This window comes from Eretmochelys imbricata, chromosome 4 (genome assembly GCF_965152235.1).
Source record: "Eretmochelys imbricata isolate rEreImb1 chromosome 4, rEreImb1.hap1, whole genome shotgun sequence".
Taxonomy (NCBI): Eukaryota; Metazoa; Chordata; order Testudines; family Cheloniidae; genus Eretmochelys; species Eretmochelys imbricata.
In genome coordinates this window covers 23,386,945-23,413,878 of record NC_135575.1, presented here as the reverse complement: position 1 = coordinate 23,413,878, position 26,934 = coordinate 23,386,945, and the positions used below count along the sequence as shown (strand labels likewise).

The 26,934-nt window shown below is 40.0% G+C and overlaps 2 protein-coding genes across 4 annotated transcripts in view; one reads left to right on the top strand and one right to left on the bottom strand.

Annotated features, from left to right (window-relative positions):
* ABCG2 (ATP binding cassette subfamily G member 2 (JR blood group)) overlaps positions 1 to 13,671 on the top strand; it is a 51,383-nt gene extending 37,712 nt beyond the window's left edge. For both annotated transcript variants that reach the window (XM_077814378.1, XM_077814379.1), the window contains 7 exons: positions 3,201 to 3,283; positions 3,853 to 3,942; positions 7,385 to 7,509; positions 8,696 to 8,850; positions 10,303 to 10,392; positions 12,519 to 12,616; positions 13,524 to 13,671. In XM_077814378.1, coding sequence (XP_077670504.1) covers positions 3,201 to 3,283; positions 3,853 to 3,942; positions 7,385 to 7,509; positions 8,696 to 8,850; positions 10,303 to 10,392; positions 12,519 to 12,616; positions 13,524 to 13,671 — 789 coding nt within the window. The remainder of the gene's footprint in view (positions 1 to 3,200; positions 3,284 to 3,852; positions 3,943 to 7,384; positions 7,510 to 8,695; positions 8,851 to 10,302; positions 10,393 to 12,518; positions 12,617 to 13,523) is intronic.
* Positions 13,672 to 14,385: 714 nt separating this feature from the next.
* Positions 14,386 to 26,934, bottom strand: part of PKD2 (polycystin 2, transient receptor potential cation channel) — a 43,662-nt gene continuing 31,113 nt past the window's right edge. For both annotated transcript variants that reach the window (XM_077815014.1, XM_077815015.1), the window contains 6 exons: positions 26,050 to 26,148; positions 22,478 to 22,599; positions 20,993 to 21,110; positions 20,591 to 20,754; positions 18,402 to 18,549; positions 14,386 to 17,896 (listed from right to left, as the gene is read on the bottom strand). In XM_077815014.1, coding sequence (XP_077671140.1) covers positions 17,657 to 17,896; positions 18,402 to 18,549; positions 20,591 to 20,754; positions 20,993 to 21,110; positions 22,478 to 22,599; positions 26,050 to 26,148 — 891 coding nt within the window. In that variant the 3' untranslated portion in view covers positions 14,386 to 17,656. The remainder of the gene's footprint in view (positions 17,897 to 18,401; positions 18,550 to 20,590; positions 20,755 to 20,992; positions 21,111 to 22,477; positions 22,600 to 26,049; positions 26,149 to 26,934) is intronic.

The window sequence follows — 26,934 nt, the reverse complement described above, 5'->3', positions numbered from 1 at the left end:
TAAGCACAAACAAAAAAAAATATAAATTGTTTCCCAATGTAGTGGATCACTCAACAGGTGCTTGCGAGGGGTACTGACCCAGGCAATCCCGGACGAGCCCCCAAAAATGTAACCCTTCTGCCCATCAGAGTTGGCAGCAACAAGGGCCGGGTTCAATATCTAGGGGATCCATTCCAATAACACAATGCAAACCGGCTCGAGCCCCCACCCAGTGACCTGGGACAAATATATACCACCCCCGCTGGGCGCCTCCAAGAGGCAATACTTCCCCTCTCGCAAGCACATAGTCTGAGTGTAGCAAAAGCCTTTTAATAACAGAGAGAAACAATGTGGCATTATGTTGGGGAAACACCACCAACAGGATTCATAACACAACCCATGAGCAAAAAACCCACCCCAAGCAAATTGGGGCATGCCCTCTTCCCTTTGGTTCTTGAGTCCAGCAACCCCAAATCACCCAAAGTCCCAAAAGTCCAATGCCCCAAAAGTCTCTGTCCCTGGTCAGGGCAGCCCCAGAGTTCGAAAGTTTATCTGCGGAGCTTTACCTCCCAACCTGGGTGGAAATGGGACGGGGGTAAGAGGCACCTTACATGATCTGAAGCTGACCGCCCCATAGCTCCATAGCAGCGCTCCGCTCCACCAGCCGCCCCACAAACTCCTTTGCTCAGCTGCGCTCCACTCTGCGAGCCACCCCACGAACTCCTTCGCTCAGCTCCACGGCCCACAAGCAGCTCCCGCCATCCACAAACTGCTCTGCGTCGAACTGCTTCACCAGCCGTCCCGCAAACTACTCTACAATATATCTTCAGGCTCCCCCACTACTTAACACAACACTCAGTGATTTCAGCTCTTAGGTGAATTCAGCTTGTAGTATGGGAGCCCCAGTGCTGGTGCACTGTCAGCCCAAAATGAGCTCAGCAGCCTATAACTAGACTTCTAATGAAATCAAAATTAGCTCTGATATTCCACAGTGGAGAGAGGAGGAAGTGCAATTAGCATGTAAGGCCCTCACCAAGGGGCCCATGCCACCAAGTATTAACACTTGTCCCCAGCCTCTCTCCATTCACACAGTTTTGGAACCCATGACCCTTGCCTAGTGAGTGCTACTTAGTTGATGGTGAATCCCTCCATCATAACAAAAGGCCACGTACAATTCCAAGCACAGTTCCCATAATCAGGGTAATAACAATTTATTCTTCCTGCCCCAATAACAGAGACACTGGGGATCCCACAGCAGCCAAAGTGACCATTTGGGCAGCTGTGGTCTCATTCTAGGCGTGGTGGGTGTGCCTATGCAAATGAGATCAGCCTCTGAAGTTCTTTTCCACAACTTGCCACACCTCACCACCAGATGTCAGGGTGGAGCTCATCCTGACGCTGCTTACACTTTGATGAGTCATAGGTGCAGTCATTACCCCATATTCTGGTTAAAATGTCATCAGGAAGGCACATCGAGTGGGGATAAGATTTTTTTCTGTGGCTCATTATATTAATTAATGGGCCATCAACTTGAATGGTTCATTCACAATGTGTTGGCTAGACTGAATGCCAACTACCTTGCAGGTGTTACTCCAGGAGCAAACACATTTGTAATACAGGTTTCAGAGTAACAGCCGTGTTAGTCTGTATTCGCAAAAAGAAAAGGAGTACTTGTGGCACCTTAGAGACTAACCAATTTATTTGAGCATGAGCTTTCGTGAGCTACAGCTCACTTCATCGGATGCATCCGATGAAGTGAGCTGTAGCTCACAAAAGCTCATGCTCAAATAAATTGGTTAGTCTCTAAGGTGCCACAAGTACTCCTTTTCTATTTGTAATACAGGTATACAGTCAATATTCATAACTTGAGGTAAAGAGATACATGCATACAAACAGGATAATCATATTTGATAGATTGTAACTTTTCCATTGTTACTTTACATGGCATACCTGGTATAAGATTTGTTACATTTGTATAACACCAAGAATGATATACGTGATCATATTTTAATCATATGTCACAATGAATTATTCATTACTTGTAATCTTTAAATCAAGATTGGATGCCTTTAAAAAAGTTACTGAGTTTGATGCAGGATTTGCTGGGTGATATTATATAGCTATGCAAGGGGTCAAACTAAAAGATCATGATGGTCCCTTTTGGTCTTAAATTTATAAAACTATGAAACCGTTAACCATAGATACATAGAAAGCAAGTCTCCTTGTAATTTCCGTACAATATTCTGCTCTCTTTCTGATACAGAGGAAAGAATCACAACGTAGACACTTGTCCTGACTGCAAATTCTCAAATAGATACAAATAACCATCAAAGACTATGTTAAATTCTTTATGTTCTTGATGAAGACATCCAGAAACCCTAGTGAGGAGTGACTTTTGAGCTGATATATAGACTTACTGATTTTTCTCAAAAAATGTTAAAGCTGGTTTTGTTCTATCTTGCTTATATGATCAGTTGACCTCTTAAAATGGTTGATGGCAAGCTTCTGATGTCATCCAAGAGAGCTCTCCAGGAAGACATAAATTGACAAATTTGAAATTATCTTCCTACGTCATCTTCTGTGCTGAATATCACACTTTTTTTTTCCTGGTCCACAGATGCACGTCAGTTTTTTGTAGATGCTATTCATGTTGCTTCATCTGCAAGATTCCGGAATGCCAACTATTTTCTCTCATTGCTGTCATAGTTTTCATTGCAGACCTGCTTTGGCTACTCTACAGATTTTCTGTATTGATCTTGTAACTGATTTCTGAGGCAACAGTGAATGAACCAGGTGTTTATTTTCCAGTAGGGAGCATATCTCTGGATCTCTCTCATTAAATCAGTTTTAATATCTGTTTGAAGCAATCCTACCACCTTTGAGCTGTACAGTAGTCAGCCATACATCTTCTACCATTAAATTGTTTATAGAAGTTGAACAAATAAAGTCTAAGAGTTTATTGAAATTTGTTTGAACAGTGACACAAATTCTGTGTTAATGTATAATTCTTGTTGGTTATAAAATCACATTACTCTTGTCAGAACTTAGAATGAAAATAGAATACAATAAAATACTGTAGAGTATTTTGTAAAAACATTTTTGTCACTTCACTAATGAGTAACTGCTGTTGCTGTTTAATGAGGTTATTACTGTAGTTATTATAATTTTCAATTATAATTATCTGTAATAAAATGCAAAAGCTTACTTGATTTTTCTTTCAGCTGTGTATTACAACCGGTCTGGGAGTAGTTGTAGGAGCCATTTTCTCTGGAATAAAAAATGATTCCAGTGGCATTCAGAACAGGTTAGTAAACATGGGAACTGAACAATTTTAGCAGGGCATACACTGTAGTTCATTTTGTTTAGATTTTTACTTAGCCTCTGTTCTTGTGCTGAAGTAAGGAGACAGCTACGTACTGTAGAATATAAATTACGTTTTTAAGAAGTATCTGTGAGAGAGGAAAAACAGTGCTTGTTCGTGTCATGGTAGCATCAAGAGACAGTTGAGGACCCCACTGTGCTTGGCACTGCACAGACACAAACAAAAAGACAGTCCCTACCCTGAGGAGTTTATAGGCTCCATAAGATTATGTTACATGGAGCAGTACCTAGGGTACATACAGTAAAGGTAGTTGATGGACTACATGGGAAGCAGCTTCCATCTGTCCTCAGCCAGAAGTTTGACTATTTTCTAATGTACGATCAAAAGGGAACTATTTCCACTAAACAATTTATTTGCTTCCTGCATCTGTATTCCATTTTCATGTAGTAACAGCATACCCATCTCCCTCTGATAAATTTTCTTCCTTCCTCATTAGCTAAAAAAGCTATTTGCGTAGCTAATTGTCTTGCTTTTGTTTGTTCTTTCCACAGAGTTGGTGCTTTATTCTTTTTGACCACCAATCAGTGTTTGAGCAGTGTTACAACTATTGAACTCTTTGTCACAGAAAAAAAGATATTTATGTAGGTAAATCCCTGTGTAATAGAAAGCTTTGCATGTTGTTTTATTTGTTGCTGTATCAGTTTACCTTTAACTTATACACTAACTTCCCCATGTAGATAACCCCTTATCTATCCGTCATCATTAGGGTCTAGTGATGAATTTGTTACTGAAGGCACAGCTTTGCATTTGGTCCTAAGATAGATGTGAACTATCCCAGCTCTTTCTCTGTGGTATTAACTCAAAAGTTTAATGATAATGAGAATATGAGCACTGATAACTGACTGCTGATCATTTTAATAGAAAAACCCAACTATTCTGGAGCTGGAGGCAGAGCTTGAATAGATTACTACCACTTTGTCCTACGCAATCTTACCCCTGATTATTAGTCTCTCTCAATAGAAGTATAGCCCCCAAACCAGAAACTGGTTGTCATTGTTATACGTTTAATAGATACGGTCAAAAACTCTCCTGCCAGCTATCATAAAAAGTCAGTTTTCACATCTGTGATGTCAGGTAATTGATTTTCACAGTTGCGGAATATGGCATTGTTAAAGTGTGAGAAACATAGAACAACTTTTAAAGCTGTGGGTGGTGTTCCTGTTTCTTGATTGAATAGGCAAAACACCTATCTTCAGGAAGAGGGATTGAAGAAAGTCACTGGGGCTATAAATCTTTCCTGGAGAAGTAGCAGTTTAAGGAGAAGCAGAATATAAACGGGATTAAGGGAGTTTTAGGAAATATTAATTTTTTTCACTTGGCCATTCAGGCCCTGTCACAGATACCATTTGAGAAGAGTGAGGCTACTATAAGATTTATTGGCTGGATGCAGAATTTAAATATAACTTTCTCTCGCCACAATCAGCAGCTCACATGTAAAATAAGCAAATGTTACAAAGTTTAGAGAAACAATTGCTTGATATTTTAAATAGGTGTTTCTTAGAAATGCTTATTCTGGGGCAGTGATTCTCAGTCTTTCCAGACTACTGTACCCCTTTCAAGAGTCTGGTTTGTCTTGAGTACCCCCACAAGTTTCACCTCATTTAAAAACTACTTGCTTATAAAATGAGACATAAAAATACAAAAGTGTTACAGCGTACTCTCAGGGCCGGATTAACTCTCTTGTGATTTTGTGGGGCCCCTGTATACAAGTCTTGTTCCTAATTTAAAACAAAATTATCACAATTATGGCATCGAGGCTATTAACGCTATACTAAACTTGCCTTTTAATAAACATAAAGCTGTTCTGTGGTTACATTTCAGTGTTAAAACACGTAGAATATAGTTAAGTTAATTCAAAATAGCCTCCTTCTTACCTTAGAGCAGCTGTTATATTACTTTATTTCTGGGAGGGAGTTTGGGTGAAGGAGGGGGCTCTGGGCTGGGGTGCCGGAGAGGGTGAAGGGCACGGGCTCTGGGAGCAAGTTTGGTGCAGGTGGGGATTCTGACCTGGGGCAGGGGATTGGGGTGCAGGCTCTGGCCAGGAGGCACTTACTACAGGTGGCTCCTGGCCAGCGATGCAGCAGGGCTCAGGCAGGCTGCCTGCCTGCCTGCCATAGCCCCACGCCGTTCCTGAAAGCGGCCGGCTGCTGGGCACGTCTCTGCGTGCCCCTGGGGGGAGGGGGACAACGTGTCTCCGTGCGCTGCCCGCGTTTGCAAGTGCCACCCCCTCAACTCCCATTGGCCAGTTCCTGGCCATTGGGAGCTGCAGGGATAGTGCTGGGGGTGGGGGTAGTACATGTAGCCGCCTCCCCCCCGCCAGGGGTTGTAGAGATGTGCCAGCAGCTGGCCACTTCCAGGAGCGGTGTGGAGCCACAGCAAGCAGGCAGCCTGCCTGAGCCCTGCTGCGCCGGGGCCCCCTTAGCCTGAGGCCCTGGGCTGCAGCCCCTAAAGCCCCTGTGTTAATCCGGCCCTGCGCACTATTACTGAAAAATTGCTTATTTTCTCATTTTTACCATATAATTATAAGATAAATAAATTAGAATATAAATATTATACTTACATTTCAGTGTATAGTATATAGCCTATATAAACAAGTCACTGTATGAAATGTTAGTGTGTACTGACTTTGCTTGTGCTTTTTACGTAGCCTGTTGTAAAACTAGGCAAATATCTAGTTGAGTGGATGTATCACTGCAAGATACACTCTGTGTACCCCTGGTTAAGAACCACTGTTCTAGGGCACATGTAAGAAAGTCTGTGTCCACAGTACAGTCGGTGGGCTACCACCCTCAATATTAACATTTCTGGGCTTTAGCCTATAGCCAAGGATGGGCCAACGAGCTCCGGTGTAAAGTTACCAACTCGCTTAAGATGTTTCTGTTTGTGGACAGGAGCAACACCCGAGTAACAGACCAAATTAACTCTGCAGCAAAGATAAGCCTAAACAGGCTTTTCTCCATTTAGTCCTAAATGAAACTCACAAGAGCTGGTCCAAGAAGTAACTATAACCAAACCACTACTAAGTCATAGTGACCACCAAAATAATTAAACTGAACATTTGTAGGAGAGAAATCATACCAAAAACTAGCACTGTGGCACTAAACTTGAGCAAGGAGGTGGGGGTTTTTTGAAAAATGAAGAAGATAATCAAAAAGACTCTAAAGTCAAAATTAAGGGATAGAAAACACTAGAATCAGCATGGAGCCTGCTTAAGCAGTTTATATAATTCACAGAAGTGATGCATCTCCTTTTAACCAAAAGTAGTACCGGGAGGGCAAGAAAAAAGCAGTATGGTCAAATGGCAAAGTTCAAGAGGTTTTTCAGGCTAAGTAAAGTATGAATCAAAAAAATGAAAAGTGAAGCGAGTAAAGAGGAGCATACACTATGGAAGATAAAAATGTAAGATATAAATAAGGAAGACTAAGAAGGGTTATGATGAGCAAATAGCTAAAGACACAAAATCAAAAAAGGAAATATGTAAGTATATCCTCAGAATCAATAAATCAACTAGACTGTCGGGGAAGTAAAGGGAACAATTAAGGAATATAAACACTGCAGAGAAGTTAAATGATTTCTTTGCATGTCTTCACCACAAAGGATGGAATATGGTATTCAGTCCAGGTCATCCAATCTCAAAAAGGGTACAGCAGAAATTGAGTGGATTCAGAGAAGGTGATAACGATTTGAGGCACGGACAGAGTTTCATATGAAAATAGATTGAAGAAACTGGGATTGTTTAGATTAGAGATGAGATGAATAATATAGTGCTTAATTAAACTATACAAAATAATGAACAACAAGAGAAGCTTAATCAGTACTCCAATGTACCCTGTATTATAAGCTTTCTGGAGCTCTTTAAAGTTGGTCACTATAGATGATGGCAGGGATTTAGGTGCCCAGATCTCATTAAAATTAATGGCGGTTGGGTGTCTAACTCCCTTAGACTGCTTTGAAAATCCCAGTCTATATGGCTTCATTACTGAAATATAATCTATAATATACATATATATTTCTGTGTTCTAGACATGAATATATCAGTGGTTACTACAGAGTATCTGCATATTTTTTCTCAAAGATAATGGCTGATCTAATACCCATGAGGACTTTACCAAGCATCATCTTCACCTCTATAAATTATTTCTTAATAGGCAAGTATCCTATAAAAGAAAGCTGCATCAAAATGAACTGTGGTCATTCACTCTTTCCTTTGGCAAATAATTCAGGTATCCGTGGGTGGTCTGTCTGCACGTCTTCCTTATAGGGCTACAGTCCTTGTCCCATTTTTTATCCCCCCCCCCCTCCCTCCCTTTAGCATAAGCTCACAGAAAACCTTTATTCTGGGAGTAGGTTGGTAAATAGAATGTGTTGAAGCTACTTACTGTTAATACAAATCTGAAGTTAGCTTTGGTAAGCTTGTACACTGATTTATGCGTTCCTCCCAAATTCTGTGTGCCTTTTTATGATTTGTCTAATCTACTGCTCATGGAGCAAGAGACCCAAGGGTATTAATGAACTTGACTTTTCTACAAGTTAACTATGCTAACAAATTTATTGGACCAGATCTGCTGCTGAGGTAAATTGGCATAGCTTCACTGACATTAATGGAGCTACACCAATTTACACCAGCTGAGGATCTGTCCAGTTATTACTATTCATGTTGATAAACAATATAGTACCATTGTACGGAGCCTAACAGAGATTAAAAAGACATCATCCCTGTCTTGACGAGATTACAGTCTACTATGATCAAATCAGTAGGACTGCTCACCATGAGTGAAACTAAAAAAAAAAATTAAAAATCTTGCTCTAAATTAGGCAAGCGTAGATCAGAAGGGTATTAGAGAGTAAACCACATACAAATGAAAATATTATACAGTTGTTTATAGATTCTGATATTTTAAAGTATAGACCAGTAGAGTATATAGAGGAGCAGATAGCATGAGAGTAAAAAATAAAGGGTGGAAAACAAGACAAAGGAAATGGTTTTTGAGGAGGCATTTGACAGAGGTTGTTGAGCGCGCAGGAAGGGAGATGACCCTACTACTCCTTCCCTGCAGCTGGACTACTTCTTTATTTGGCCTTTTAATTGACTCAGCTGTAGGTGCAATGTATATAGGTTTCCATTCTGAATTCCTTTTATAATCCAAGATGTTCATTTTCTTTAAAGTGGTGTTCATGCAGTAGGACAGAACACTTTATGGTTGATGATACTCCCTTTCTGCAAATAAAAGCAAACTATGTACTGTGGTACTAAAAAGAGGTATGTGTATAGTATACACAAAAACCCTAATCTAGGAAAAGATAGACTGAGACTTTTTTCCCCCCATTTCTTAGGTTTCAAGCCAACAATTGGGGCGTTCTTTATCATGATGGTTACCCTTATACTAGTCGCCCACACAGCCAGTTCTATGGCTCTGGCTGTAGCAACGGGACAAGATATTGTGGCTGTCGCTAATCTCCTCATAAATATTTGCTTTGTTTTTATGATTGTGAGTGATACATTTTTCTGTTTTTTTCCCCCTTAAATTTTTGTTGTACAAAAGATGACAATGAAATGCCATGTGTAATTAATTTGTTTTTAAAAATCTATTTATATGTGCTTTGAAGCACATCAGCAGAGCCCTTTGGAATTTTAAGAATACTTTCTAATCCTTCCTCTTGATATCAGATCACATTATGAACACATCTCCTGTAAAGTGAGACAGCTCAAGTAAACAGATGTAAAAAAAGCTAAGCAGCCCAGAGCAGCGGGTTCCCCATTGCTTTGCAAGTGACTAGCGTTTGATAATCTGGGTAAGATTGGTCTCGGACTCCTTAGGTGTTATTACCTCTGCAGAATTACATGACTTAAATGGGACTATTTTGCATAGCCTTGGCAAGTATGGGTGTAACTGCCGGTAGTGTTGCAGGAGGGAGGAAAGCTTTTGGAAGATTCTGTGGAATACACCAGAGCCAAGTCAAAGTCCTTGAACTCAGTGATTGTTTTTGTCCCCCTCCGATATGGATTATTCTTACCTATAAAGAGAATAATCTATTGAACTCCTCTTCCAGAGCTTTTCTTTTCCAGAGTGGTGGTGATTTCTGACAGCTTTGTTTATATTTTTTACCCCTTGCCTCTCTTGACCAGGATTTAGGCCTTTTAGTTCTATAATTAAGTCATGTCAGAGGATTGTTGCTGAGGAACTGCTGTATTTCCCCTCTTTTGAGTTCTTCCTATCTGAGGATGCCAAAGGTTAGAAAAGGGACGCGCCAACTATGATTTGAGGGAGATTCCAGGCTTTCCTACTGCTGGAGACCAGAGAAAGGCTCATGTTCCTTAGGACTCATATGCTTTAGGAGGAGGCTTAAGACCTGTGCTTTTGAGTGAAAATCCTGCCAAGAAACTAGTGATGGCCCAACAGGCCACTATTGCTCCAGGTAGAAAGAAACTGTCCTGTAAAGATTCTAAGTAAACTTCTGCCTCAAATACAACTCCATTGCATTTCATCCCTTGCTGTCTGAGACCATGGAACAACTAAACATCTCGGGTAACAAAGGGCCTAATCCTGTTCCTATTGACAGAGAGCAGGTAAGGCCTACGGAATCAGGCTCAGATTTAGGATTTTATACTCATCGTGCATGTATACATTTAACATTAATGGGAATTATTTCTGTACACTGAATAAGACCTGGTCTACACTAGAAAATTAGGTTGTTGCATGCGGGCTATGAAAAATCCAAACCCCAGAACCATGTAGTTAAGATGATTTAAGTCCCTTCGTAGACAGTACCAACAGAAGAATTCTTCCGTTGACCTAGCTGCTGCCTTGGGGGGGGGGGGGTGCAAGGGAGGGAAGGACGTTTCAAGTGCACACAAGCCCTTAAGTGTGTCAAAATCTAAAGTGACTCAGGACTGCAAAATTCCCATGACATACTTTTGACTGTTTCTTTACTGTTTGTAGATTTTCTCTGGCTTGCTGGTAAATCTCACAAGCATCGAATCCTGGCTTGTCTGGCTGAACTATTTCAGCATCCCTCGCTACGGCCTGACAGTGAGTGCTACATTTTCTGTGCATTATGCTGGAAACACCTTTTGAAAGAGATCACCATTATCTTGTAAGAAATAATGTCAAACAATATTATTCCAGTTATAATTGGTAAATTACAACTTACACAGATAAGTTCTCCCTGTCTCTACATTCTCAGTACAGTGCAATAGGTCTCACCGTTTCAGATACGTATTGTAACAAATTAGCATAGCACAAGAAAATGCGGTCAATAGATAATCATAAATAGCAGTAAGGCCAGAAAAAGATTGAGTCATCCTGATTCTTTGCAGGTTGCAGAACTGCTCTCCACAATACATAATTAATACTAATGTAACTTAAGTATCTGCTATAATGGTGGTTCTCAATTCCTCTTAGAAGTATCAGGTTTCAGAGTAACAGCCGTGTTAGTCTGTATTCGCAAAAAGAAAAGGAGTACTTGTGGCACCTTAGAGACTAACCAATTTATTTGAGCATGAGCTTTCGTGAGCTACAGCTCACTTCATCAGATGCATACCGTGGAAACTGCAGCAGACTTTATATATACACAGAGAATATGAAACAATACCTCCTCCCACCCCACTGTCCTGCTGGTAATAGCTTATCTAAAGTAATCTTCAGGTTAGGCCATTTCCAGCACAAATCCAGGTTCTCTCACCCTCCACCCCCCCACACAAATTCACTCTCCTGCTGGTGATAGCCCATCCAAAGTGACAACTCTTTACACAATGTGCATGATAATCAAGTTAGGCCATTTCCTGCACAAATCCAGGTTCTCTCACTCCCTCACCCCCCTCCAAAAACCCACCCCCATACACACACAAACTCACTCTCCTGCTGGTAATAGCTCGTCCAAACTGACCACTCTCCAAGTTTATGAACAACTTCCTAACTCCTCTGCATTTTTCATTTCTTACGTTTTGGCCATTGCTTATTTCATGTGAAACTGGATAATTCCCTTACTGTATTGCCATAACATTTTAATAACAGCAGGCCTGGATACCAGTGAGATATAGGTAAGGCTGAGGTGGGGTATTTAAAAACTGGATTATGTCAATTTTAGCAATAGCTGCCAAGAAGGGAAAAGAGTTGGCTCCACAACCAAACCAAAAAAAAAAAAAAAAAAATCCTGTTTTTCCTCACCTCTTCCACCTTTCCTATTTAGATTGTAAACTTTTCAGATGAGTGACTGTCTTTACTGTGCTAGGTATATACAAACACAGAGTGAGTCCCAATTTCAATAAGGGCATCAGCCACAACTAACATAAATAAGTGCAATCCTTTCAAATGTTTATACAAGATTGCTACAGTGAGCCCAGTAGTGCTAATCTGAAAGCTGTATCCCCGTTGCTGATCTTTTGAACTATATACACTTATGTCATCTATAACCATAATTCAGACCTTATTTTCTGATTTTTGTGACCAGTCACGTGTCTTAAAGTGATTTGCAATCCTGAACACAGTATCTAAAAGATATTCTCTAGTTCAAAGAAGAATTAATTTAGGGAACTTCTGTGACCGGAGTATTATAAGTGGTCAGACTAGATGATCGCAATAGTTCCTTCTGGCATTATAATTATGAAATTTAGTAGAGAATACACAGTCAATCTGATCAGTGTTTTGGGGCTGGTAGGGAGAAAAAAAAGTGGCATGCCTCAGAGGCCTGTCATATAAAATAAAATAGAAAAAGCTGAAAGGAATAGATATTGTGGCTTATAGCATAAGAGAAATGAGCCAGTAGTATTATTTTAGTTCAGAGAGACATTTTTGCTCTGTTTCAATGAGTTTCCATCATGCAGGTCTCCCAATAGCAGTCTGTGCAGCAGCACGCCCTGTGCCTATGGCAAAGACAACGTGTGCACTTACGTCACAAAGGGGGATATTTTCACAGTATTTTACCAATACTTTAAATGTGATTATCTGAAAATTAGACAAAACTGTTTTCAGTGGAAGGATTTCTTCAACACTCTAGGAAAAAAAGCTTTGATTCCAGACAGTTTTTCAGATCTTGGCTTACAATTTTGATATACATTTTAAAGGAAACTTTTGTTGGTTTGTTTAGTAAGTAGTAATTCATTAAACCTGCTTAGTGGCTCCCCTTTGACTACCTATTTTTGTTTTTATCTTTAAAGGCTTTGCAAATTAATGAATTTACAGGTCTAAACTTTTGCCAGAATGCCAGTGTGACTGGGGTCAATGTAAGTTGCATCACTTCTAGTCCTTTTACAATGTAAGTATGCAGTTGTTATAAACAAGTTCTTGCAAGGAGCCCAAGTTCACTAAACTACAAATCTGAATGAGATTTTTTTGTTTTGTTTTGTTTTTTTTGTTGTTTTCCTGGTGCCTCAGCTGCTAGAGGGTCTATGCTTTATAACTGAATACTTAGCCTCTGGAGCAGTCTCTGGTTTTCAAATATTTGCTGTTCATTTCAGAAAAGTCATTTTAGACATTTTAAACGACTGAAAGTGCTAGAGAAGGTAGAGGGGACAATTTTTAAAGAAAGCGTTTGAGAGAACAGGTAGTGATCCTGGAGCAGTTTAAGATATGGTTTTGAAAACCACTTCAGGACATGACAAGTTTTCCTGTGTAGAAAAGGACCCAACAGACTATTTTTAATGTGTGCTGTCTATTTGTAATATTAATTTCTTATTGCATATCTAAAATTGCACTTTGAAGAAGTTCTCATATTTTATTACCAAAGAATATTGAAGGGAAGAGAAATTTCCTTGGCCCTGGTACTCTCTGCTAGGTTCTGCTCAGCTATTCTCTTCAAATTTTTTACAAAGACTTATAAATTCAGATTTTTCTTCTCCACAGTATGCAACATGGTAACTTGCAAAATTTGCTAGCTTGAGGCCCTAAAAAGTATTACAGGTCCAAGGCCTCTTCAGAGTAGAGTTAAGTATTTACACAGGCTGATGCGCACTGAATAGCAAAGGTTCAAATTTAGTATAGAGTTGAGGTTTGAATCTTTTTTTTTCCCGTAACACAGGTTAATCTATCCTCAGTCACCATTCTGTTTGTTTGCATTGGACCAAAGCATTTTTCAGCAAAATTATGAAGAGAGGGAAATTAAATATTCAGTTACAGATCTTTACAAAGGGTTAACTTTTTAAACTTTAATTTGTATTGACTAGCTGCACTGGAGAAGAATATTTGAAAATGCAAGGCATTGAAGTGTCTGCTTGGGGCATGTGGAGGAATTATGTGGCTCTTCTATGCATGACACTCATCTTCCTTACAATTGCATATTTGAAACTGCGCTTCCTGAAGAAGTTCTCTTAATTCAGATGAGTTAACAAGCATCTAGTATAACACAATGCAAGGTAGTTTTGATAGCGAATGGACTAAAAATGTTTAACATTTTCAAAGATTAAAGATTTTGATAACTGTGTTCAGTTTTTACTGATACTGCTTGCTACTGAGCTATATCTTTTACAAAGGTCTCATGTGCATGAAGACAGCAGAGGATTGTTGACAGCTTATAATTTAGGCCTGGGATTTCCAGGGACCACAGAATGCTGTAGAAGCCCCAGATCAGCAGTAAGGGAGATGTAAACAGAGAAGCAACTTTGACATCCTAAGGTGACAAAGGCTTAGTGTGCATTATTGATCGTGGCAGACAGCTAGCTGAAGAAAGCACTTGAAAAAATATCTGAACATGTCTACCTAGAAATGTAAATATATAGTTTAAAAAACTATATAAAGTGAAGTTGGATGAGAATTTAGTTTTCTTATCTAATTAGCAGAGGCTTCTCCTTCATGCAGCAGGGCAGTAAGTGAAACTGACTAGGCCTTCAGTTTCCTTTTGGTTCCACCAAACAGGAGCATCAGTGTGGTCCTGTAGCTGTATTTTTTTTTTTTTTTTAATTTTTAAAACAGTACAGGGGATGGGAAGAAGCGGGAAGGGAGAAGCAACATGTCAAATACAGGGCACTCACCATACGGAGACAGATTTAAATGCAGCCCATTTTTGTCCATAATTCTCATACACAGTGGTGGTTTTCATATGTAAAATCTTTATTAAGAAGTAAAGTGCTCAGTATTATAGACCAATAAATCTTTGATAACTGTGGAAGACTTGCATAATTAACAGCTTCCTAATAAGACCAAATGTTAATGCAAAGACTTTACATTTACTTTGTATCGAGGGTAAAAGGTTTCTTCTATGTAACAGTTGCAGGAGAATCTAAACTTAAAATGAAACCATAATAAAAAATGTATAACACATTTGTCTAGTTGCCATGTACTTATTGCATGGCACATTGTCAACACACATGGGTAGCCCATGAAAGCTTACTGCACTTCAAAATGAAGTTTGTTATTCAGTAACGACACGTTACAAATATACAGATGAACAAATATAGCTATGAATGCAAACATTTTGGTTTTCATAATTAACATACTAATAAAAGAAAAGCTTTGTTCGATATTAGTTTAGAAAAGGTACAATTTTAGGACACATTTAAAGCCACAGTGATAGCTGTAGTGTCTTGAAAAGGCACAGCTTCACAAATGCAAATTTCCTTAGTTCTGCAGCATGATATTGCAGCAACATCCAACATGTCTTGTCTTTACAACAAAAGATCACTTTAACTGAGCACTAGCAACCTCTTTCCTGTGAAGCCAAATCGTTTGGTCAGATGATTGGGTTTAAACTTTAACTACATAACATATAATACTGTATCTGGCATTTTGGTATTCCCACGCCCCAACAGACCAAATGCTAATTTTTTAGAGCTTGCAAAAACAATCTTACCATATGTCAAACCATTAGCCAACTGACCCCTTGAAATACCTCCTACGCAGTAATGTAATGGAAGGTTTTGTATACTATTAAGGCTTAGATTATGTCACAGAAGTCCAGGAGTCCATGACTTTCAGAGACCTCCATGACACTTTCTGTTTCAGCCCCATGGGGGCAGGGCTGAAGCTGTCAGGGAACCTGGTGCTCTGAGCCGCTGTGGACATAGGTCCCCCCCCCCAGCTTCCAGCTTCCGCAGGCAGCAGGGGGACCCCAGAGCTGTGAGCCACAGTGGCAGCAGGTGCTAGACCCCTGCTACAGCAGGACTCAGGCTTTCATCCCCCCATCAGCCCCACTTTGTCAGTTATTTTTAGTAAACATCAGGGACAAGTCACGGGCTTCAGTGAATTTTTGTTTATTGCCAGTGACCTGTCCCTGCCTTTTGCTAAAAATAACTGTGATAAAATCTTAGTCTTAACTATTATGATGTAAATTCATTTGGATTAATTTCTTGTCCACTTGGCAGTGGTGGAGCTTGACCCATAGTCTATTGGGAAATTTCAGCTCTCAGTAGGGGAGAAGTCCCTTCATCTAAGACTCAACATGCACTTTCTCGTAACTTTAACATATGAAAAGTTTTGTTTTTATCAAGGACAAGTGCTTTGATCATATGGAATGTGTCTTGGATGACACCGTAACAGGACAATAAGTGCTGGTATATATAGATATGGGGAAACTCTGCAATATTTGGGAGGTGTATTTGATCCAATACCAAACCAAAAATACTAACACAAGAATATAAGGTTCTTAAGGTTAATTACAGGAAGCAATTCCTATAATAAGCACAACATGAAAACCACCAGCATCAATAAAAAGGCTTCTTATCCTTTGGCATGGACATTTTCCTTCTTACATCCTACAAATCTATGCACTTAGAAAACTGTGTACTTCATCTGAGTATTAAGTTTTCCGTTCCCCTTTAAACCTACAATAAGTCTTAAGGCAACTGTCAGCTTAAGTGAAGACTCCCATATTTCACTATATCTAAATATATGCTATCAAAAATTGTACATATTTGCCTCTAATTTTCTGTATAGCAAACTCAAATCAGTGTCAGTGCTGTTGCTGCTTCAAAGCTCTACCGCAGTCTCAAATCCAACAAGTCTTGTACTAAAAAGTGCTGGTTATCCTAAAGACTACAATTTCAAGTTGCAGTGAAGTTCCCTACAGAAAAAAGTGTACATGCAGAAATATACCTCCAATTGCTCATGCAGGTCAGGTAAGTGCATACATAAGAAGCTAATTAGGCCCCTGCCTTTGAATTGGAATGAATACTTGCTAGAGCTAGTCAGAAATGTTCAAAATGTCAGTTTCTCTCTACCCCTGCTTCCCCCAAGATTCATTGATGTTTTTCACAACTTATCTAATGTTTACCTAATTTCTGCATGTAATTGTAGAAAGGGTAGGTTCAGTTTTGGACACGGAGCTCAGAGAACTTCCTATTTGGAAATTTGACCCTAAAAGCCAGCTATGGACAGACATAAAGACAACAATGATCACATTAGTTAAGTGTAAACAGAAACTGATCCAATAAAAGATATTACCATACCCACCTTGTCTCTCATGTGTAAAGAAGTTCCCAAAGAACTACTTTTAAAACACTAAAAGTACAATGTCACTTGCATATGCTTCTACTTCGTAATAAAAATGAACTAAACACGACCTTCTGTCAGAGAAAAAAGGCAATAGTGCACTGATACATAGGGAATGTTACTTTTAAATTAATTTAAAAAAATCTTAGCACACTAAAGGAAAACTCCAGAAGAAGAAAGATTGTGTTACTTGTTTGTAAGTGGTGTCAAATATAATTAACGGGAATAACTATATAGGAAGTCACCTTATTAATATATTTTAGAATAGGAATTTAAGAATAATATTTTCCATTATAAAGCACTGGAAATCTAAGCATTTGAGTTGAGAAGTTAAATGCATTTTTGGCTAACGATTAATCCAAACTTTTAGAAGAGACTTACTTCAACAACTTTGAAACTAATTTCCAACATTACATAATGGGAAAGTAGATTCTTACAGTCCTATTTTACATAACCAAAATGAGCTCCTGCTGCATAGCAAGCATTAAGCTTTAAGGTGGGAGTACTTAGAAAAAAAACAGCTGCATTTACTGAATGAAGACAGGGAAACTGTAAAACCCTCTGGGCACAGATCCTATAAGTGCAGCCACTTTAAGCAATGCTACTGGTGGATTATGGTCCTAAAGCCAGTGTAGGTGGCAATGGGAATATCACCCTATTTAGTGGGGTAAGTAGGTAATGCCAACTCTACATCTGTCAGCTGCTGACACAGTGGTTGTAGATTAGATGTCCCTATGGCCTACTGATCAATCCCCAGGTGGGGACACTGGTAGCTTTAACATTCATCACTGTTTTTGGAAAACAAATAGTAAATAGCGTATTTGCTGTTATAATACAGGACTGAAATTTTAAAACAACCCATTGACAAATAATATTACACATGGATGTTGCTCCCGCCATTCCCTCCTCCACTTCCATCAATGCCTTCTATTGATTGAGAGGAGGATGGACGGGAATTCCTAGAACGAGGCTGGCTATTCAGTCCAAGTGGTGTTCCCAAGCGGTGGCTCATTTGGGAAGCTGTGTCATCCGATTCCCAACGCTCCAGTTCCTCTCGTACTAACCTCTCCATTTGTTCCCTGTGGATTTCATTGTCACGTCCCAATCTTTCATCCTAAATATAAAGAAAGACACAAACTCACAGTATAATCTTCCAAATTTGATTGTGAACAAAATCTGGAAGAAGGTATAAAATATTCTAAAAGACATCTCAGATGAATTCATTCCATAGTATGGCTTTGGACTAAACCCAGCACTGTATCTTCTGAACAAGAGGTAAAGGTACTGTTGTGTAGCAGCTGCAGAATAGCAACAAGAAGTTTTTATACTGTGCCCATTACCATGGTATGACAGAGCTTTCACACAGGGATGTGTTAATTCACTATGATAACTAGTCACTGGCTGGACTTTGATCAAGTGCTTGTAAATAAACCCCAAATGGAGTCTGATAGTCACCAGCTTAACATTGCTAAGGAGTCTACCTCGGTTATCAGAATCCTATGTGTGAAGTAGTAGAAAAGCAAAGTAGAAACAAATGAGCTCATCATCTTACATGGAAAACAGCTCTTTAGTTGATGATCAGTCAACTGACTGCTCAAGTCAGACTGGGGGTTTCCTACCTCTGTAACTCCATCCAGCAGTCTTCCCAAAACGTCTCTCCTTTTTAGTTTGGCCCGCTCCATTGCCTCAAGCTTTACAATAACAGCATCAATTTTGGAAACAATACTGCCTATGGAATGTTCCATGCGATCCACTCGTCTCACCAACCTGAAGGCAACAGATATTTGCTAATTTTTATGTTATGACATTTTCAAGTTATTAATTTGATTTTAGCTAATCGACGTGTAGGAAGTGGAAAGGTCATCAGATGACATTTGTACTGTTTTTATTAACCCTGCAAACCAAAATGACAATGGAATAATTTGTAATTTTCTCAGCAAGGGAGAAGGGCAATAGCAAGTCTAAAACTCCTAAATTATTTCCTCTGATTTCCTTCTCTTTGGTGGATATCCTGTCATATAAACTGTACAAGAATGGCAGGCCGGGTGGGGCTCACTCAAGAGCTGGTCAGTACCACTTGTGGGGTTTGCTACAGATCGTACAAGAGGCACTCTGCTTTCCACAGAGAAGAGAGTGCTACTTCCATAGCATCCTGGGTGGAAGATTTTTGGCCCAGAAATGAATCCCAGCAAACTGTCACTAGAACACACTCAGTTCTGCAATACTATGAGAAGAAAAAAATAAGTAGAACCGTTGCTACTTCTTAAGAGAGACATGCATTCCCATGGTGAATGAAGGGTTCCATATTCTGGTCTGTATGTATTCTAACTGAGCTAGGTGTTTACAGGCTTGCATAACGTTTTATTATATATATGTGTAAAAAAGAAATACAACCATTTTCTAAGATAATAATTTTCATCTTTGATGATGGTTTGAGAGCTACTGATTATGAAGCCCATGTGGTCTGCAGAAATACAGCATCTAGGTTTATTTATTATCCCTAGACCTAGTTACCTAACTACCCACCCTCCCTTCCTGTCAAACAAGTTTCATATAAAAACTAGTGAACATAGCAGACAACCTTAAAGTTAACAGAATGTTTTAAAAAAGGAGGACTTGTGGCACCTTCGAGACCCACAAATTTATTTGAGCATAAGCTTTCGTGAGCTACAGCTCACTTCATCGGATGCAAGAATGTTTTCAAGTGAAGGGGATTTAGAAAGGAAGTGTTAATTTTGCTGTCATATATCTAGTGGAGTTAATCACATCCCAAGCAAAATAACTGATACGTTCTACATCCTATATGGGGATAAAGAAAATACATATAACACACAGGCATTTGATTGCAGACATTTTAACTGGTAGTACAGTTTGGGATCATTACACACAGTTACTACTGAACAAGGAAGATGGTCAATCAGGTTCTAGCTACCCTAAGTCATATCCACTTCATTCATCCTTGCTGTGACTGGGGCCTACAGAGAGAGACCATTTCAGCCAAATATACAAACATAAGTAATACCAATTCCTGCCAATCCTTTAATTCTATTTGAATGTACAATAATCTCGATTTTTGTCTGATGAAAGAACAGCAGAGTAGACTTTTAGAATTACTCTAACATTGACAATGTTTCTTTCAGGTTGTCAGCCATTGTATGGGCATGGATGAAATTCTTCCACAAACACCTGAGAGCAGAGGTGTTAACTTGGACTCTGGTGTGATATGGCTCATTCTTACTGTAATTACACCAAAGGGACTCAGGGCTTATCTACACAACGATTTAGTGCGTGGCAAGCCAGAATGTGAATCTACAATGCACAGCGTCCTGTACATTAACTGGATGCCAGTTAATGCACTGTAGAATCATGGCAGGGCTTGCTGCACACTAAATTGCCATACAGACATGCCCTCATTAGACATCAACCAAATTAAAGTAGGAAAAATCCATATTTCTTTGAGTGTCCTTTGCATATTCCTACTTTTGGGCTGTGCCAATCGGTGCTGCGCTGACTACGCAGAGTCCATCCTGAAGATCCTCAGTTACAGGTAAGTGACCTTCATTGTGAACCTTTTTTTTTTTTAGTTGCTTATTTATTTAAATCTGGGAGCTACTATTTCTTTTGTTTCCATTTTCATCCAGGATCCTCTAACAACAACTTAAAATGCAGAGAACAGATTTCAAGTGATAAACAGCTATTTACAGTTAGCTTTGTAACACATTTCTTAGATTTCATTTGGTTTATATCCAGAAATATATATTTAAAAAAAACCCACAACCCCACACACTGCAGGACTGCTTGCACTTACACTTGGAACTCTTCATATGAAACCCCACTAGAGCTGCTACCTCTTCTTCTAGAGCTGTGTCCACTGTCCTCATCATCGTCTTCTTCAGAGTCATCCAGACTGCGAGGGAAGCTTCGACCACTCATTGGACGTGGTAGAGAGCTCCTGTCCAGATCCAGATCCTCCTTCATGAAAAACAAACATGTTATCCATAGACTCTCACCTGTGTGCTGAAGGTCAAGGCTGCATGACCTCATTCACTGAGCTACCTCACCCTTTTATAGTTTTGTTGGGAGTGAACGTTAGACAACGTAACAGATTAGTAAGTCTAAATCTAATGCAAATGAGAATTGGTGCTTAGGAACTCCAAGGACCTAACTGATGGTGTTCCAGGTCTTCCAATTGCCCTAAAGCACGACTTACCCTCTCTTTCTCTAGATCATCTCTCATTTGCTGATGTTCATGTTCTGTCAATTCCTGGTCCCCATCCTGGTCATACTTCGTAAATATTGCTTCAATCTCTGCATCTGTGTGACCCTTCCTGAAAAGAAGATAAAATGGACCCCCTGCCTTTTTTTTTTTTTGATGTTTTGCCAAAAATGTTGCGGAGAAGAAACAACAAAAAAGTCTTAACTACAGCAAATTTTCTAAAAGCCAAAGAACATGCTTAATTCAGTGTTGCCTACAAGCTTGCCCATTACAAATCCAAGTCCACTAATCATGCTGACAGAGCTTGGGTACATATCACCAACAGTTTTGGCCCCAGCCCATTGCTTTAGAGGCTTTTTCCCTGCCTAACAGCATCACTCTCTCTTCACTGGATTGCATTTAAGACAGTTTCCTCTTACCCACATCCCAATTGTGACTAGCACTGAGAAAACAAAGAGAATGCAGTATCTCTGTATGATCAACAGGAGCTCTAGTCCTAACTACCATCTGTATAAAGGTGACTCTGCAGACCAAAACATTTCATGAACTTCCCCAGATTCTGCTTAACAGGACAGGTGACATAATGAAACTTTACAGGACCCCATTTAGAAGAGCACTTGATGGAGGAAAGGTTCTTCATTTGCCTGTCTTTGGTGTCAATGAGAGAGGAACACATCTACTATAAGACAACCCCCTTCCATCCTCATGAAATCCTGCAGGCAAGTCACACTCAAAGGTTATTGAGACATCTGAAAAAAAAAAGTCAGCTTGCATCCATCCCTGGAAAGATTGTTCTCTATGGATTTTAATACCACCTTCATACACACATATGCCTAAAACCCCTTGTCAGAATGGAGAACACATATTGAATCAAAAATGCAACTGAGTTGCTCAAATGCCAACTTCTAATCCTTCCAAAAATAAGAGGAGGCTAGAAAGAGGGCAATAGTTGGTAAGCCTTTTGAGCAGGGTCCTACTTAAATGCAACCACCATCTTTCTCTCCATGAATTGTTACCAATCCTCTTCAGTAATGGTGCCAAAACTTCTCCGCTGATCCTCACACACCATGAAGCAGAAGGGTCCAACTTATAGATAGTACGATGCAACTAGCCAAGAAAAGTTAGTTACCTCACTCCAGCTCACACCATTAGCCATTATTTCTCTCTTCCTGCACACCTCATTTTTTGGGAGGTTTGTTTCTGCAATGCCCTTGGACTTTCCTGAAACTCTGCAGATTTTCCAGCACCCTATTATTTACATAAAAACCCTTCTGTTCGCTACAAAAGGAAGTATAAGCTTTATTAGCAACTCACCAGACATGGAAGCATTCCTGCATATTGTTTTTATTTGCATTAATGTACCTTAAAAAGGACTTCCCTCCGCCTCACACCCTACAGGCCTTGAGGAAATCAGACAGATTCTTTGCATCACAAGTCCCTTGGGAATATTGTTTAAGATACAAAATACTGGTTTCTTACCCCTTGAGATCCTGTCGTAGTTCATCGAAGTTTAACTTGCCCCCACCTTGTTGCAAGTTCTCTGAAATGTCATCAACAGTAGTTTTTTTCAATTTAAGTTTAATCATGGCTTTATTGTATCCCTATCAGAGAAAATAAAATGAGAGAAAATAAAAAAACTTTACTTCTAATGGCATACTTAATTTTGTTTTGCTTGTTGTTTCATGTAAAGAACATTGCCTGCATTCCTGAATGAAGCGAAACCTCATTAAATATTTTCTGACAAGCACTGGAGGAATCATATAATCATAGGAGTTGAAGGGACCTCGAGACATCATCTAGTCCAGTCCCCTGTACTCATGGCATGATTAAGTATAATCTTCTAGACCAGGGGTTCTCAAACTTCATTGCACCGCAATCCCGATAACAAAATTATACGACCCCAGGAAGGGGAACCGAAGCCTGAATCTGCCCAAGTCTTACCGCCCTGGGCGGAGGGCAAAGCCGAAGCCCAAGGGCTTCAGCCCCAAGAAGGGGGCCTGTAACTTGAGCCCTGATGCCCAGGGCTGAAGCCCTTGGGCTTCAGTTTCAGCCCCAGGTGGTGGGACTTGGGCAAGTCTAAGCCAGCGCAGGCAACCCCATTAAAATGGGGTGGCAACCCTCTTTGGGGTTGTGACCCACAGTTTGAGAACTGCTGTTCTAGACTATCCCTGACAGGTGTTTGTCTAACCCACTCTTAAAAATCTCCAATGACAGAGATTCCACAACCTCCCTAGGCTATTTAGCTCAGTGCTTAACTTCCCTGACAGGAAGTTTTTCAACCTAAACCTCCCTTGCTGCAATTTAAGCCCATTGCTTCTTGTCCTATCATCAGAGGTTAACGAGAACAATCATCCTCCCTCCCTCCTTCTAACAACCTTTGATGTACTTGAAAATGATCATGTCCCTCTCAGCCTTCTCTTCTCTAGACTAAACAAACCCAATTTTTTCAATCTTCCCTCATAGGTCATATTTTCTAGACCTTTAATCATTTTTGTTCCTCTTCTCTGGACTTTCTCCAATTTGTCCACATCTTTCCTGAAATGTGGTGCCCCGAATGGGACACAATACTCCAGCTGAGGCCTAATCAGTGTGCAGTAGAGCAGAATTACTTGTGTCTTGCTTACAGCGCTCCTGCTAATACATCCCAGAATGTTTGCTTTTTTTTTTTTTTGCACAATAGTGTTACACTGTTAACTCATATGTAGCTTGTGATCCACTATGATCTCCAGGTCCCTTTCTGCAGTACTCCTTCCTAGGCAGTCATTTCTCATTTTGTATGTGTGCAACTGATTGTTCCTTCCTAAATGGAGTACTTTGCATTTGCCATTATTGAATTTCATCCTATTTACATCAGACCATTTCTCCAGTTTGTCCAGATCATTTTGAATTTTAATCCTATCCTTCAAAGCACTTGCAACCCCTCCCAGCTTGTATCATCCACAAACTTTATAAGTGTTCTCTCTCTGCCATTATCTAAAATCATTGATGAAGATATTGAACAGAACCGGACCCAGAACTGACCCCTGGAGGGCCTCACTCGATGTGCCCTTCCAACTTGACTGTGAATCACTGATAACTATTCTCTAGGAACGGTTTCCCAACCAGTTATGCACCCACCTTATAGTAGCTCCATTTAGGTTGCATTTCCCTAGTTTGTCACACAAGACAGTATCAAAAGGCTTACTAGAGGAAAAATATATCACATCTACCGCTTCTCCCCATTCACAGCTTGTTACCCTGTCAAAGAAAGCTATTAGGTTGGTTTGACATGATTTGTTCTTGACAAATCCATGCTGACTGTTTACTTATTATCCTCTAGGTGTTTGCAAATTGATTGCTTAATTATTTGTTCCATTATCTTTCCGGGTACTGAAGTTAAGCTGACTGGTCTGTAATTCCCCGGATTGTCTTTATTTCACTTTTTATAGATGGGCACCTGCGGAATCTCTCCTGTCTTCCATGAAGACAGATAAATAGCTAATGGCTCAGGTATCAGCTCAGTCAACTCCTTGAGTATTTCAGGATGTATTTCATCAGGCCCTCATGGCCCTGAATGGACAAGATAACCCAGTACATCTTTTTCATCTCATTTCCCTGTTTCTATGAATTATGGTAGGCATACTTGCACCAGTGGCTAGGATTCCAAAGGACCTAAGGGATTCAGATGCCCAACTCCCACTGAAGTCAATGGGAGTTGAGCTTTTAACTATGTTAGGCACCTTTGAAAATTCCTGCCAGTAGTTCTGGGTGCAAAACAACATATTTAGTTTATTCATTTTGTAAATCGCTATCTAATTTTGAAATAAATTCTGGGGATGAAAATTTTGTACCACTTCATTCCAACAACAACACAACACTTTTAGTTTTCTCCTCTACTTTAATAACCACATTCAAAACTTTGAAGTATGTTGGCTACAAATTTAGCCATTTTCTATATAGGACACAAATAAACAAACCTTGGTCTAGATATAAATCTCTCTACATATTCATGCGCGCTCACACACACACACACACACACACACAAGTAGGCACCTAACTTTAGGAGCCTAAACAGTGGCTGCAATCAGCAACTCCCAATATAGAGTAAAAGCTGTTTTATCCGGCATGTTGGGGAAATGAGGGGTGCCAGTAAGTGAAAAATTCCGGTTAACTAAGAGGGAGGGAGTTTGGGTGTGGGAGCGGGGCTGGAGGTTGGGGCGCAGGCTCTGGGAGGGAGCTTGGGTGTAGGAGGGGGCTCACGGCAGCAGGTTGGGGCACAGGAGAGTGTGTGGGGTGCTGGATCCGGGGGTGGGGGTGGGGAAGGGGTCACCTAAGGCAGCTCCCCGCAAGCAGTGACCTGTCCTGGGTGCTCTTAGGCGGTGGCGCGGCAGGTGGCTCCGAGCACGCTGCCCCTGCCTGGCTCTGAGGGCTAGCTCCACAGCTCCCATTGGCTGAGCCGCCTACCGTGCCGTGGTCTAGGAGCAGCTCAACCCCCGCCACGCCCTAACCCCCTGCCAGCCCCACGCCAACCGGACTATAAACTGGAATTTCAATGAAGATCAGAAATGCTGGTTTATAGAGCTTTCCGGTTGGTGAAGTGCAGGATAAAACAGCTTTTACTGTACATATGAATGTGTGATACCCTGCATGTATGGTTGTGCAGTAAAAGGTACTGCAAATCAGAGTTCAAAATAATTAGAAATAGAATAAAGTAAGCAAACTAAACCCTGGCAGATTTAGAGGTTTAGTCTAATCCAATTCCACATCAGAAATCTTTATCAATGCCGATTCAGCTACTCCAGTACATCACATACAAGGAGATTGGATTCAGTGTTCCAAGTCTCAGGTTACTAGAAACCAATATGAAGTTACATAATTCATTTTAAAATTTGTACTTAATTCTGACTGACTTGCCTTTACTGCCCATTGGGTTTTTTGCTTTATTCAGCAGTAGATTGGTTTGACTCAGTGTTGCCCATACAGCAGTTTAGTATTTTATACAGTAAACCAGGCAGAAATGAGTCTGGAATCTGGCCAATACAAAGTCAGTATTTGTAACAAAACTGTTTTACCTTTTTGATAAGATCGGACAGTTCCATTTCCGCCTTCTGCTGGGCCATATCGGATTTGACCTCTGAATAAGTATCATTGATAATGGCCAAAAACATGTTCTGTTTAAAAAGTCAAATTAAAAATTCAGCTTAAAAAATACAATTCTAGAGTCTGACAGTATACCTGACCATTACTACTACTACAACACCATTGTTGTAGCAATCTCACAAATACCCTACGAAGTCCAGCCTATGGATTGACTTTTTTTTTTTTTTTTTTTTAAAAAAGGGAGGGGTGACCTCAGTTAGAAAGTAATATTAAACAGCCAAGATATTGAAAGGTAAGGTTCTGCACCCACAACAATATTTAACTGAATGTAACCAATGAACAACATGGTTAATTGATTACTAATTATTATTCCAATAGTTGCGGCAGTTAATAGGCTGCTGGCAAGGTAGAACACTATCTAGGCACTCATATCTTCCTGTTACAGTTTGTCACACTTTTGTTGTACTGTTAATGGGACCCCAATCCTGCCCATGTCACTTACTTGACCATTCTTTGCTGTGGTACGACATCTCAGAGGGTCATGTCCCACGAGAAGCTAGTTCTCGTCTGCGTTACATGCCCTCCTGTCCCAACTATCCCCTGCTGAGATGGTTTCAAACAGCTGCCCAGATTTTCCCAGCAGGCCATTATAATGAATTTAGACTGCATGACATATGCACTACAAACATAGCTATATTATGCTAAAAGCTTGTGTGTGGACACAACTGTTCTGTTTTAACCAGGTCAGATGACAGTGTAACTACCTGATTACAAACACAGTTTTATTTTTAGTATAGAGCAGGTCTAAAAAACTATCCACTACTGTGCACATATATATTTCCTGATTATGAAATTTG